A 13,827-nucleotide genomic window follows, 5' to 3' on the forward strand; every position below is an offset into this window, starting at 1 on the left:
ACTCTAGGTAGGTTTTGTTCCCTGAATGCTTTCCATACAGCTTTGGAGGATGAGAATGAATATGGCAGCCTTTCAGTCTCCTGTCCAGAGGAGCCAAGAACTCAGGGCCCCACTCCTCAGTGTGCCCTCAGAGAAAAGCAGTTAATCCCTCCCGTCTCCCTGGTCTCTAGCCATCCAGCACTGTGCTCATCCAGCCTGTGACGTGCATTTCTATATCTGGTGCACAGCCCTGTTTGGAGACTCCAAATCCAGCAGATTCCTGCAGCATGCTCCCGCGTCGCTTCTCCCAGAGGAGGAAGAAGGAGAGGTCTCTGGATCTGCCACTTGTGGGGTCCCCACTCGAAGAACACTGGCCCAACTCTGCCTCAGACCACAGTTTAAGGTAGCCCTGAGCTGAGAGCCCACTGCTCAGCTCCATCTCTGTAGCCAGCTTCATCACTCTGATACCTAGGAACTCTGCCACACTCAGGTCTTTCTGTGACCCCATGGGTCCTGAGACCACACTGTCCCTCCAAGGGCTCCACCCTCTGCTTAGCCTCTGGAGCGATATCCCTCAGTGGAGCAGACTTCTAAAAGTTCCAATTTTGTGCTCCGCTGCTCTCTCACTTCCTGGGAGCTGGCCCCTTCCCCCGTGGTCCTTGTTTCCATCACTTTGGATTCACTTTCCAGAAAGTGGTCGATTTTCTGTTCCAAGAATTGCTGCTCTTCTTCTCTTCAATCTCTTGTTGAGTTTGTAGGTGTTCAGAATGGTCTGATAACTAGGTAGCTGAACTCCTGGGACCTGATGATATTTCAGTCTGCTACTCCTCCACCATCTTGCTTCCTTCTATATCCTGATCGCTCTTCTTGAAGTCAAACAATGCAGCCCTGAGTCTTGACCCAGTGATTGAAAGAAAGGATGTTGCTTCTCTGTGCTCCAGTCTCCTCTTGTAAATAGGAATAGTTGTCATGCTAGCATTCCTGGATCATGGCCAGCGAGGTGTACACATGACTTGAAACAAACAAGATGGTCAGGGTATATGCCTACAGGACACATGCAGCTAAGATCATGAGTCGGGTAGGGGGAGATTGCTGGGGAGGTAGCCAAGAGCTCACACATGGTGCCATCAGAAGAGGCTGAGCTTTGACCAACCAACCAAGCACTCCCACTCCCTGCCTTACCTCCCAGCAGGCTGGGGAGATGGGTATTTTCTTCCCATGCCCATCTTCATTCTGGGAGCCATGTGACCCTCATTAACATAGTGAGAGTAACAGGCTATGCAATAATGAGTCACCAACCCAGAGAAGCATCCCAGGGTAAGATGAGATTATAGTAAGGAAATCACAGGTGTTAGGTATGAACGGGCTCATCACCAGGACAAAGGAGGAAAAAGAATGGTGCCCTGGGCCGGTGGCTACAGAGATGGAGCAGTCTGGAGCAAACACAGTTTGTTGATGCCCAGGGATTCCTGCAAACTAGCTTCACCAAGACTGGCCCTCTGGGAACTTTCCTTCCCCTCTCCTCCACCAACCACCCACATCAATTAGAACTATCCTAAATACCCCCAGGTGATTCTCCAGCACATTATGCATTGACAAATCTTCTTTCTCAGAGGCTCCTGGCTGTCAGGTGACATTACGCTCCCAGCTATTCCCTCTCATCTGACTTCAGATGGTCCCAGAAGTGGGACCGCCTTTCCAGATACTTACCTGTCCTCTCCAGAGGATGCAGGGATCTCTGGGACATGCTCTGTGATCCACTACCACTTGGCTGCAATTCACAAATCTCAACAGCTTTGAAAATTAAAGGACTTTTGTCTCCCTTGATGTTGTTTTTGTAACTCTGCATCAGACTCATGGAGTTTAAAAATCAAACTGAAATAGATATGCAGTGAAGGCATTTATTTTTCTGACTTAGTATCAGTATGCATGTTTTTCAGCAGAAATAATGGTAAGTTTGATTATGGGAGTTGCCTTGGTCCCAGCTGGAAGTGTTGTATCAGATACCTTTCTAAGTCTGAGAAGGTCTGAGCTCCAGGGAGACTGGGTACAGGATGGGGCCTTTGCTTGGGTCTTCTCTGATTATGGCACATTTATAGGAGCTGCTAAGTCCAAATGGGCTAGCTGAGCAACCCTGGCTTGGTGGTGCTCTTTGTATATAGCAGCTGCCTGTGGGATCCTTCCTGACCAGTCTTTATAGAGCTAGTGGACTCCAGGTAGGACTGGGGTATGTGGTCCTGGACAAGGGACCCCAGGTATGGGCCTTCCTCTGGCAGAGGTCACTCAAGAACCAATTTAAGGCCTGGCCCCAAGGAGATGCACCTGTGCTGGTGTGTTTAGGACTATTTCTTGAGTCCTTATCTACACACTTGTCCTGATTCAGTGTTTTACCACCAAGGCCAAGTGTTTGTATTTTTCGGTTGTGACATCAGAAGCACTATTCCTGCGTGAGAATACAGACTCCAGTCCAAAAACAGCCCCCCATTAGAAGGTTCTGAGAGGTTCCCCAGCAGCTGCACAAAATTGTTTCATGGAAATAAATATTCTCCTTTTTTCCAGCTCAGTTCGTATTCCAGTTGAAGTAAGTGAATTTATTTTTCCCAAGTGTCCTTTCAGTGGAGAACTTTGAAAGCAGAACAGTCACTCATTTGGCTAGAAAAACCCCATCTGCTGTGGGAGGGAAAGGCTTGAGGGCATGCAGTGGACCAGAATTAACTTTACTGCTACCGTCTGAATGTAATCATGGTGACAGCAGAATCTTAAATGTGATTTTTTTGTGCTATTCATGGTCATTTTGGAAGAAATTATTTAATTCTCAGTTTCCTTATATTTTGTAGATAACAATTAAATTATGTAAATAAGTATCTGGATCTCGTTTTGGCTCTAAGTGTATCTAATAATCTTGTAGAAGAAATATAAGTAGGCAGGGAAGCAAAGTGCTGCTAATGTCATTGTATCTGTGTGTCAGTCTTGGACAGATCACTATTTACAATGGAATATGTCAGAATATCCGGGTGTGAAGACTGTCCGTTTCCCAGATGGCCTGATTTGGAAGCCAGACATTCTTCTCTATAACAGGTAAGCACGCTGGACAAAAGGAATAATGATTTTATTCTTGCATACATGTAATAACCAAACATATTTACATATTTTATAGAAACACTGGATACATTATCTGTATTGAGATCATTGCTGTCCATGATGCTTTGTGAATGCCCAGGCCTTTAAGAAGCCTTCTGCCCCCCCTCTCCCATGTTCTCTGCTGTGGCATGCAGGCTTGTATTACTTACTACTCTCCCTATGATGACCATGTCTCTAGGACTGTGCATGATAGATACATACATACTTTCGTACATATTGGCACTGAGGCATTTTTGCATGTGGAAGTAACCTTTGCACCTGAATGGCAACATTATGGTCACAGCATAAGTTGCTGGCCAATGGCATGCATGACTGGAATCTACTCTTTGGACCCAGGTCCTCATTGGGTGCATTCCCCAACGTGCATTGGGAGAGTCCCACTGTGTGTAGCTGGGTGCATGAGATCGTCATCTCTAGCTGTGCTTGGAAGCTTGTAATACAGGTCGAGTGACAGAAGGCACATAACGGTCCTATTCTAATAGTCCTCCTGCTCCTGAGGTCAAGAAATGAGAGATTCATTAGTAATCCAGGACATTCTGATTTGTAGACTAGATGCCCAAAAGGCAAGTATTCAGGCAGAGTAAATTTCTAGAAGCACAAAATTTTGGGCTAAGCTACATCATCAAAATAGGGATCCAGAACATCTCTTTCCAGTGAGGTGTAGAATATGATAATGAATTTAATGTAAAAGAAGGATGTTTCCTAGTGGTAACTGCTGCCTTTGGTCCTACCTGGAAAAGAAGGAAGCCCCATGCCTTCCTGACTTAGGAAACAGTGTGACCAATGTGACCATTGAAATCAAAGGCCCTTGCCTTTGATTTCCACAGAGTGGTTCTGGGACCAGCTGATATGTTTGTCCTATATTGACTGCTTCCAGGAGGCTGGATGATTCTTATCTTGTATCAGCTATTAATTTGCTGGAGATTACATTTCATTTGAATTATTGGGCCTGTTTTTAGAAGAATATTATCCCTTCCTGATTTGCTGCCAGACTTCAGCTCCTTAAATTAGTTCCAATACCTGAGTTTTGCAACATGTCTAAAGTCAGAGTACGTGGTCCCCTACGGAGTAGGTGAAGCACATGAAATCCTATGGCTCATCTTTTGGGTCCTCAGTGTCCCAGGACTGCCATAAGAAAATACCACAGACTGAGTGACCAGAACAACAAGAATTTGTTTTCTCACAGAATTTTTTTTTTTTTTAAGATTTATTTAACAGAGAGAGAGAGAGATTACAAGCAGGCAGAGAGAGAGGGGGAAGCAGACTCTCTGCTGAGGAGAGAGCCCGACATGGGCCTCGATCCCAGGACCCTGAGACCATGACTGAGCTAAAGGCAGAGGCTTAACCCACTGAGCCACCCAGGTGCCCCCAGAAATGTCTTTTATTTTGGAGCCTGGAAGCCCAAGATTATGGTGTCAGCAGGTTTCCTTCTTCTGAGGCTCCTCTCCTGTAACTTGTAGATGTCCTTCTTCTCCCTCTGTCTTCATGTGGCCCTCCCTCTGTGCATGTCTGTGCTCTGTGATCTCTTGTGAGGACAACTATCATACTGGATTAGGGCCCACTCTAATGACCTCATTTTAACTTAGCTTCCTCTTTAAAGACTGTCCAGTTTATAAAAAAAAAAAAAAAAAAAAAAGACTGTCCAAATACAGTCACGTACTGAGGTACTTCAGCATAGGACCTACGACTTCAGCGTGTGAATTTGAAGGAAACACAATTCAGCCCCTAACAGGGGCACTGCAGTTGACTCCTTAAGGACAACGAGTCAGGACTGGAGAAGTCCGAGTTGGAATCTTAGCTGTAATGTTTACTGTGTGTACAACTGTGAAGTCTCAGACTCCTGCTTTGCAGAACGGGGGAGATGCCAGCTTCACAGAATTTGGAAGGGATCACTCTGTGGATGTACCTAGCATGCCCGGTGTGGTACTTGGCAAAGACTGAATGGCAGTGCATTTACAGAGATGGTAATGAGGATTTTCGCGTAGAGTAAGAGGGTATGGCAATGCAGAAGGAAATGTCTGTACGGGTTTTGCATTGTGCCTAACTTAGTTCTTTTTTATTTGAAGTCAAGAATAAATATTACAATGTGGTAGAATCTTTTCTTTTTATAAAGATTTTTATTTATTTATTTGACAGAGAGATTACAAGTAAGCAGTGAGGCAGGCAGAGAGAGAGGAGGAAGCAGGCTTCCCACTGAGCAAGGAGCCCGAATTGGGACTTGATCCCAGGGCCCTGAGATCGTGACCTGAGCCAAAGGCAGAGGCTTAACCCACTGAGCCACCCAGGTGCCCCGGTAGAATCTTAATAAGGCTATAGAGATGTTTCTTATGGTTTATATGGAGGGCCTCAAACCCTAATAAATAAAATGTTTGATGATTCTAATGTTCTGGATAATGAAGAGTTACCAAGAATTCTATATAAACTGAATTTCAAGGAGCAAAGGAAAAGTCTCCACCTGCCATCACCAGGGAGCAGGCCCTCAGAAATAATGCTTCCCCCCATATGTCTGACCCAACCAATGGCCCCAGAAACCCTTTCCTCTCAGTTTCCCCTTGAGCTCTAAATAACTATCTTTTTTTTTTTTTTTTCCTCTTTTCCCCACCTCCCTGCTGGCCACATTCATTATTTCCTCTCATAGAATCTGTAGAGGCTGCCTCCTCTTCAGCTTCAGTTTTTCTGAGAAATGGGAGGTAGAGCCTCCTTTCTGAAGTAATTGTTAAATATATGGCTTGCATGTCCACACAAACATGTTGTAGCATAAGCAGGTTACAGAATATATTTTAAGCCTGTCATAGACACAGTGTCATTTATCCTTTGCTGTTTGACAGACTACCCTGAACTTGGTGTCTTAAAAAATTGTGTGCATGTTACTTCTCACCAGGCTATGGACTGACTGGATCCGTGTGGTTGCCTGTCTCTGCACGTGAAATGTCGGCAGGAAGCAGGGGCCTGGGGCTCAGACAGGCTGGAATGTGGAGGGCCGTAGCCCCATGGCTGGCAGGGATGGCAGCTGCCGGTGGGAGCTCAGCTGGGGCTGTCACCTCTGCCGCCTCAGCTTCCTTTTAAAAGTCTTTTCCGGGCGCCTGGGTGGCTCAGTGGGTTAAGCCGCTGCCTTCGGCTCAGGTCATGATCTCAGGGTCCTGGGATCGAGTCCTGCATCGGGCCCTCTGCTCAGCAGGGAGCCTGCTTCCTCCTCTCTCTCTGCCTGCCTCTCTGCCTACTTGTGTTCTCTGTCAAATAAATAAATAAAATCTTTAAAAAAATAAATAAATAAATAAATGAATAAAAGTCTTTTCCACTTGGTATGGGCATCCCCCAGTGGGGTGCTTGAAGAGGAAGGAAGTGAGGGCCGCGAGGCTCTGTAGGGACTGATCATAGAAGAACCCCAGAATAGCCCCCTCACTACACCCTGTTGGGCAGAGTAGCCAAGGGCTCAGCTTGGATCAGGGGAGCAGAAGTCAACCTCACCAGGGCACGCAGGGAGGGAGGGAAAGGAAGACAAAGGTATGCCGGGCTCTGTGGAAGGGAAGTGGTGAAGCGTGAAGGCCAGATTCGATGGTTGTGGGGGGAGGGGATGAAGAACCAAAACAGACACGTGTAATGAAGGACGACTCCGTTAAGTGCACCTGGAGGGACCTGTAGAAGGGAGAGAGTGCACAGGGAGGCAAGCAGAGAGAGCTTCCCAACATCCTCTCATCCCCTGACTCCATTCACTGGCTTACCTCTGCTGTCCGGACAGAAGTCACAAGGCCTGGCCAGCAGGCGGGAGTGGCCCAGCCCATCCCCTCCAGCTGCCTCTTAACACGTGCTGCTCCCTAGCTAGAAGTTTGTCTTCTAGCTCCTTGGTGTGTCTGGACTCTCCCACTACAGGACATCTCTCTGAGCTCCCCTCTTGACATGGTCACCCTTCTGTCCTCCCTCGGGCCTCAGCTTGATGCCCTATCCCACTGAGTCCCTGGTGTGTGTCTCTCTGTCACGCTCTGTCACAGAAAGAGGCCCTGCCGCCCCTAGCACATGGGGTCTAGAGGGTGGTTAATACATATTTGTGCACAGGCAGGATAGAAGGAGGAAGGGAGAATGCAGGAGTTAAGAGGAACGAGGGAAGATGATGGAGCCGTGTGATGTGGGTGCTGTTAAGAACAGCAGGGAAAGAAGAAAAAGAAATCGTATGGGCAAGCTGGAAAATATGAACCTGTAATGGAGCCAAAAAATTGACACAGGAGGTAGCAAAAACAGGCTTGAATTTAATAGGATCCTGACCTTCTGATATTCCATTATTAGAGATTTTGAGAGATGTTGAGCTTAATACTTTCTGCCAGCTTCCAGGCACTCCACATGGTATGTTCCCTCAGTAGGCTTGTGAGATGGTTCATTAACATGTTGTGTTTGCAGGGGGAGCTTTTCCTAAAGGACGGGGGCATACCAGCATTTCTGTGTAAGCCATGGTTTTAAAAGGAGCATTGATTCAGCATCACAAACATGTCCATCACGTTTCTTGGTCTATTCTGGTTTGATAATGGAGTCCAAGTGTGAGCCACTAATGGTTTTTGGGATAGAATACATTTTCTGTGCTTTGAAGAGGCTGGGTCACTGCAAAACAGCCATCTCTGCATCATTTCTGGGATAGGATGCTTTATTTCCCTGATGGATGGAGAACAAGTTACAGTGCTGCCAGCCAGCTGGCCGGCTTGCTCTGAGGAGAGGACGGGCGCTGATAAAAGCATCCCTGCCGGATGCTGATCCCAGTAGTTTCTCGGTTGCTTTATTCTGCTTTACTTTAAGCCTGCAGTTCAAGGATTTTTCTGAACACAGCCTTGCTCAAAGTGAGTAGCAATTGTGGATAGCTTTTCATGATTTTCACATTTGGATGGAATGAAAGGCGTCCATTATCAGCAGTCGACTCATAGAAGAAAGCCTGAACCGCCGGGACACCTTGGCTTGCCCTGCACTGTGCAACCACAGGCAACTGCCTCCGCCTCTCTGGGCTTCTCCATTCCTGAACTGCTCAATCAGTTATAATAGTGGAATCTTTGCTGATGAATGTATTTGAAGGTGTTTTTGTTGGCTCTGTATTTTTAGGTCAGCATGATGTGTCAACCATCCCTTTCTTACCACCTGTGCAAAATTGCATTTCCATGTCTGCAGGCTCATGTCTGGCTCAGAGACTCCAGTCCCCTGGCTATAGCCTTCTTTCTGTCATGTATTCCCATAACCCTGTACCTGATAGCAGAGCCTAGGGAAAGGGTGATGTGTGCAGAACAAGCCTGGATGCAGTGTATTCCAGCCCATGAGGGCCAGTAATTGTGTGCTAATCAGTGACTCACCCATGAAATAGAGTTTATTTCCTTTCCACGCGTCTTTTGTTCCCCCCAGCAGTCAATCTATGACAAGCATTTCAGCACATGGTTTATTTGGGAGAAGCGAGACAGGGAAGGAAGGAAGCCAATGTAAGATGAATTAAAAAGCAAGCTACTGCTCTGGGCAGTGGGGCCCATTCTCACTGGAAACCTCTGGGCTATTTATCTGCCAGCTGCCCTCTGCCGGTGATAGGTTGACCGCTGCTTCCAGGAATGTCACCTCCCTGACACCACCTCTGCTTGCCTGCCCCGTGCAGAGACCGAGTGTGAGTTGGTCCTCAAACCTCAAGCCGGGCTGCTGATGCCAGCAATAGGCAGATGTCAGGGCCTTGGGCCTGGGAAGGACGGCTGTCAGCCTGGTCAGCTGCAGTGCAGATGAGTTGCACACTCACATTTCAGTCGTTGTCACCTTGGCCTGATTGAGGTTCCAGTGCAGTTCCCTCTGTTGTGGAAGGCAGCAGTGATGCAAGTAGGAGGGAGAACACCGTAAGGACTAGGCGGGTTTCTCAGCCAAAGCAGAGAGGAGACAGGCAGGTAGCAAAGGTAACAGAGAAGAGCCAGGACCTATATCCTTGCGAGTGACCTTAGCCCCTCTGTGACCTTCATGTGTTATCATGGTTTCACATCAGTCTACATATGCAAAGGGATTTTAGGGAGCGAATCTCTTATTCAGTGTTGTCACTGTTAATGCCTCGTGGAGAAGGTTAATGAGTTAGTACTCAACAGCCCATGTGCAGTGATGGCTGGTTGTGGGGGGTGGGGCTGGAGGCAGGAGGCCATCACCGAAAGGACATCAGTAGCGGCTCTTAGATGCAGCAGAACTCTCCAGTTGAACAAAGGTAATTTTGCAACTATAGACCTCCCAGCGAAGGAGGTTTTAGGATGTGCTGTTACAGCATTATCTGCTTTATCAAACATTCAGACCTACTCTGGAGGGAGGCTGCTCCTAAGAAGGTATAACAGGAAGAGATCGGAGCAGTCACCTGTTTTCAAGAAGTGAGTGGAACGATCTGATCTATGTGTGCATTTCCAAAACTGTCCTCCGAGCTGTCTGCCCAAACCTCCCCTTTCTTACCCCTGTGCCTTTGATGTTTGTTTTTAATTTGTTCGTTCACTGAACCAATATTTAGTGAAGGCTTATGTGCTGTTATCACACACTGTCTAGGATCTGAGGACACAGCAGCAATCAAGCCAGGCAGAAATCCCTGCTCTCTAGAGAAAGGGAGAGAGAGAAGAGACGGGAGCACACACGCCAGATTATAGGGGCTCCAAGAACAAGAAAGCAGGGAGAGCAGATAAGGAGTGGTAGAGCCATGGGTAGGATGTGAGGTCAGCAGAAGGTCCAGAGGAGGTGGGGTAACAAGTCATGTGGCATCAGGGAGATGAATGTTCTTGATTGAAAGAATAAGGCCTCTCAGGAAAGGTTATAAAAAGCCTTGCAATGTGAGAGCAAAACAGACAAGAGAAAGATGACCAGGTGGCCTCCGGCATGCTGTGTGTGGTCACACGCACCTTCTAGGTTAGCAGAAACTATCTCAAACTCTGTCATGGTCTTTGAACTACTTTCCAACTCTGTACATTCTAGGAAACCGAGAGTAATGCATTTAAATGACTGCAGTGCATAGAGAAGCAAATGGATTTTGTCTCCTGGGCGGATTTCTCCTTTAACAGATCTGATCCCCACTCTTGATTGCCTTTGTATGTGTCTACTTTCTGGATGCTCCTTAGAATTGGTTTTTGACACCTTGCTTCTTCCCTAATTAATTAATGACTTAAGTAAAAATTTTGACACATGTTCACTTTGTATTTTGTGCAAGTGTCATGCTTTTATCTTTGAGAGAATTTACCTTTTTTGATCACTCTCAGATAGGAACATGCCATTTGGGTCTGTCTGGGAACACGAGGGAGAGTGTGGCTGGAGTGTGTGGGTGGAGAAGGGCAGAGACATGATGGGATGTGGCCCAAGTGTTAGAGGGCTTGGCTCTTATCATGAGTGAGATGGGAGAGGCTCTCATCCTTTTTGCAGAATTTAATTTCTTTCTTTCTCTGAATAATTGTCCAAGTACTTATTCTCCTTCTGACTCCTCCTTCTGCCACCAGATGGTTCCCATCCCATGGTTATTTTGTCCAGAAGTTACCTGTTCTCTGCTTGCACACTGCTCCCAGCCGATGGCAGAGGATGTGTTTTGCTTCTGTTTCCTCTAGCTTTTTGGTCATGCTGAGTGGGGGAGGGCCCATGAACACATGCTGTCATTCAGCCACTGTTAGCCCACATACTTGTCTGCCTCAAGCTGACTCAGAGGCCAGCCTGTCTGCACTGGACATCACAGACTGTCCCTGCTGGACCTTTAGCACCTCTGCCTGGTCCTATTCTTTCTGCAAAGGGCTGGATGACTTCAAAGTCAGTCTTTCGCATCCATATTTCTCAGGACAAGAAACTGGTACCCAGAGAGCTTTAGTCACTTGCCCAGAGTGACCCAGCAGTGTGTGCCCAATGCCATAGTCTGATGTACCTCAGGCTGGCCTGCCTCTGGTCAGGCCAGAGATCCTTTATTTTTCTACAAGTTAGACAAAACAAAATAATTCCTCTCTCCCTCCCTCTGAGTTGACTCTACTTTTAGACCTTCACTGGGCCTCTCTTTTGTCTTTCATTCGGGAAAGGTGAGTCTGTCTCTTCCCACTCTCAGAGCATGTGACATCCAACTTTTCTTTCACCAAATCCCTTGCCAGCTAGAGTGGGATGACAAAATGCAAACCACTGTGCAAGGGTTTGAGCAGAATTTCAAACAGAGGGCCAGGTGCTGCAGCGATTGGGGTTTGCTAGGGAGGGCTTTGCATCCAGATGGCCCAGGCAAACGGTCTTTCTGCCTTTGGCACAGGGCCAGTCCACTAGCGCCCACCCCCTCCCTGCACCCTGAGGGCCTGTGAGACTGATTGAGTCCAAGAGCATGGCTTTTGGAGATGAGCTTATTGATCTTAGTGACATTGGACACAGAGCCAACATGGTTGTAAGGGTCTGTGTAATAAATATGTGAGACAGGAATTCGATGGGAAGTTCAGTCATCATCATGAGCTGCCTGAGGAACGGGCGGGGCAGGTAGCACAGTGGTGGTGGGCAAGATCAGCCCTTGCCTGCCCTCCTCAGACTGCTCTGGGGATCCCTGCAAATTTCCACTGCCCTCTGCCCAGGACTGTGCTCAAGGCTGCCTGCATGGAGCCGCACATAGGGGTTTGTGAGTCATAGTAAGAGATGTATGGGAGAAAAACTGGTTTTCCCCAGCAAGCCCTCACAACCTCCTCTACAGAGTGTGGGGCCCTAGCTGATTGTGCCCCATGGAGTGTATCAGAGTATATGGAAACCTGGAGGAGCTGAGACTTTACTTGTCTGATGTGGCTGATGCTATCAGTTCAGCTCTGGAGGATTTTCTGAGGACCTACTAGGTGTGAGATTCTGTGCTTCTAAAAGGACACACATTCAGTGACCTGAAGGCACTTGTAATCAGCAAAAAAATCACTTTACCCTAGGTGGTCTCATCTGATTTGATCTCATCAAATTACTATCCCCAGTTCATCTGTTTCTGAGATTAAACGTCCTGTTTACACAGAACCACAGCCTTGACTCCAAACCCTTTTGCTTTTTGTAATGCTTGACACCTTCTTCCTGGTGTTGACAAAGGCTCAACGGATCATCTTTCAGAGGAGAAATGATGTATCAGGGATCCGGCATCTTAGAAGGATCTGGAAGACCAAAAGCCTCATCCAGAGGCAGGAGAGGAGTACTTGTCTGTGGGAAGGTGGCTGTACCAGATCTGTCTACCTGGGAGCCTGGGACAGGCCTGAGTTCAGTTTTCTGTCCTGGCACAGCTATTAATAATGCTTCATGTCACTTCTAAGAGTAACTCAGTTTAGACAATAATTTAAGTGGTCGCCTCACTTTGGGACAGTGTCTTTCTGCTTAGAGAGGACAGTTAGATTAAGACATGGGAGCCAAGATATATGGCATTTTCATGAGAAAATAAGAATTAGGCCATGGCGTGCAGAGGGCTCTTGAGGAGGTGATGGGAGTCAAACTTGGAAGGAGGAAAATGTTGCAGGATTTGCTTTTAATGCAAAGGAGGGGATGAAGATAAGATAGTAAGGTCGGGATGAACTACAATGAGGAGTTCAGATCAGTCTGGCCAGGCTTCTCCTCTGGGACTGTCCCTGCCTTGGCCACTGTGGACCATGGAGGAACTTGCTGTTTCTAAGCAACATGGCCCATCGAAAATCAGGTTTAACACTCTCCTTCCTCCTCACTGGCCAGTGATCTCTGTCAGGGAGGCCATGTTCTGTCCACATGTTTTATCCCCAAAAGTTAGTGTGGCAAATAGCACTAGACAGCATCAAATTACTGTGAGTAGTTGCACTACTGGAGCCATTAGGGTGGGTCCATTAGGGAGTGGCTGGAGCCCAGAGTTTGGGTAATGGCACTGGAACTCACACTGTCTGGATTGACCGATTGCTCTCCCCAATACCAAACACATACCTACCTACATACCTACCTATAAACATACATGAATTTTGGTTGTTTGGGGTGGGGGTGTTGGGAATGGGTCCTAAAATATACATGGTGTAGCCTGAAAAACAAATTAACCTAGAGATTGTCATTCTCTTTTCTATAGTACTTTCCATACCAATCTCTCATGAAGGATTATTCAATTTAAATTATTCAAGTTGTCTTTTAGCATGATGTATGGTCTTTTATTTAAAATAAATTTTCATTCTTAGTAAATCAGATCTATTTTGTTTTTATTATTGTTTTTTTTTATGTGTCTTCTAAGACTTTGGGATTCCATGCCAACAGATGACACGTGTATTCTATTATAGTTTCTTTTAATACTGTAAGAAGTTTGTACTGAGCTAAACTGACTGCTAAAGTAAACCAAGAGAAGATTTTTTTATATTGTGGATTTTTTTTTTTTCCCTGAAATTTTCATGTATGGTATGAGGTAAGAGTCTAACATTATTTCACTCTAAAGAATAGGAAATGATTAACATGATTTGGTTGAGCATTCCATCTTTTCCCCAGTGTATTGAAATGGGATGGTGTATTTGTCTCTTCATGTACCAATAGCATACTGAATACTAAGTAAACAGAAACAGACTTATATCTTGAATATCACTTGAAATTTACAAACGTTGAGGATGAAAGGAAAACCTCTCAAAGCTCTCAAAGTGAAAGATTTTTATAACAGGAAAAAAAATTTGCCTAAGTTAATAGAGCCTTACTTTCTAGTATTAGAGGTAAAATTCTTTTCATAATAAAATATTTTAATGAACTGTACTACCCAGGCAAAAATTAAGGTAGTTT

General features: G+C 46.2%; 1 protein-coding gene across 1 annotated transcript in view; it reads left to right on the top strand.

The window, feature by feature from the left end:
- CHRNA7 (cholinergic receptor nicotinic alpha 7 subunit) overlaps positions 1-13,827 on the top strand; it is a 115,478-nt gene that overhangs the window by 61,027 nt on the left and 40,624 nt on the right. The window contains 1 exon segment of the mRNA XM_032342265.1: positions 2,948-3,057. Coding sequence (XP_032198156.1) covers positions 2,948-3,057 — 110 coding nt within the window.

This window comes from Mustela erminea, chromosome 5 (assembly GCF_009829155.1).
Source record: "Mustela erminea isolate mMusErm1 chromosome 5, mMusErm1.Pri, whole genome shotgun sequence".
Classification (NCBI taxonomy): Eukaryota; Metazoa; Chordata; class Mammalia; order Carnivora; family Mustelidae; genus Mustela; species Mustela erminea.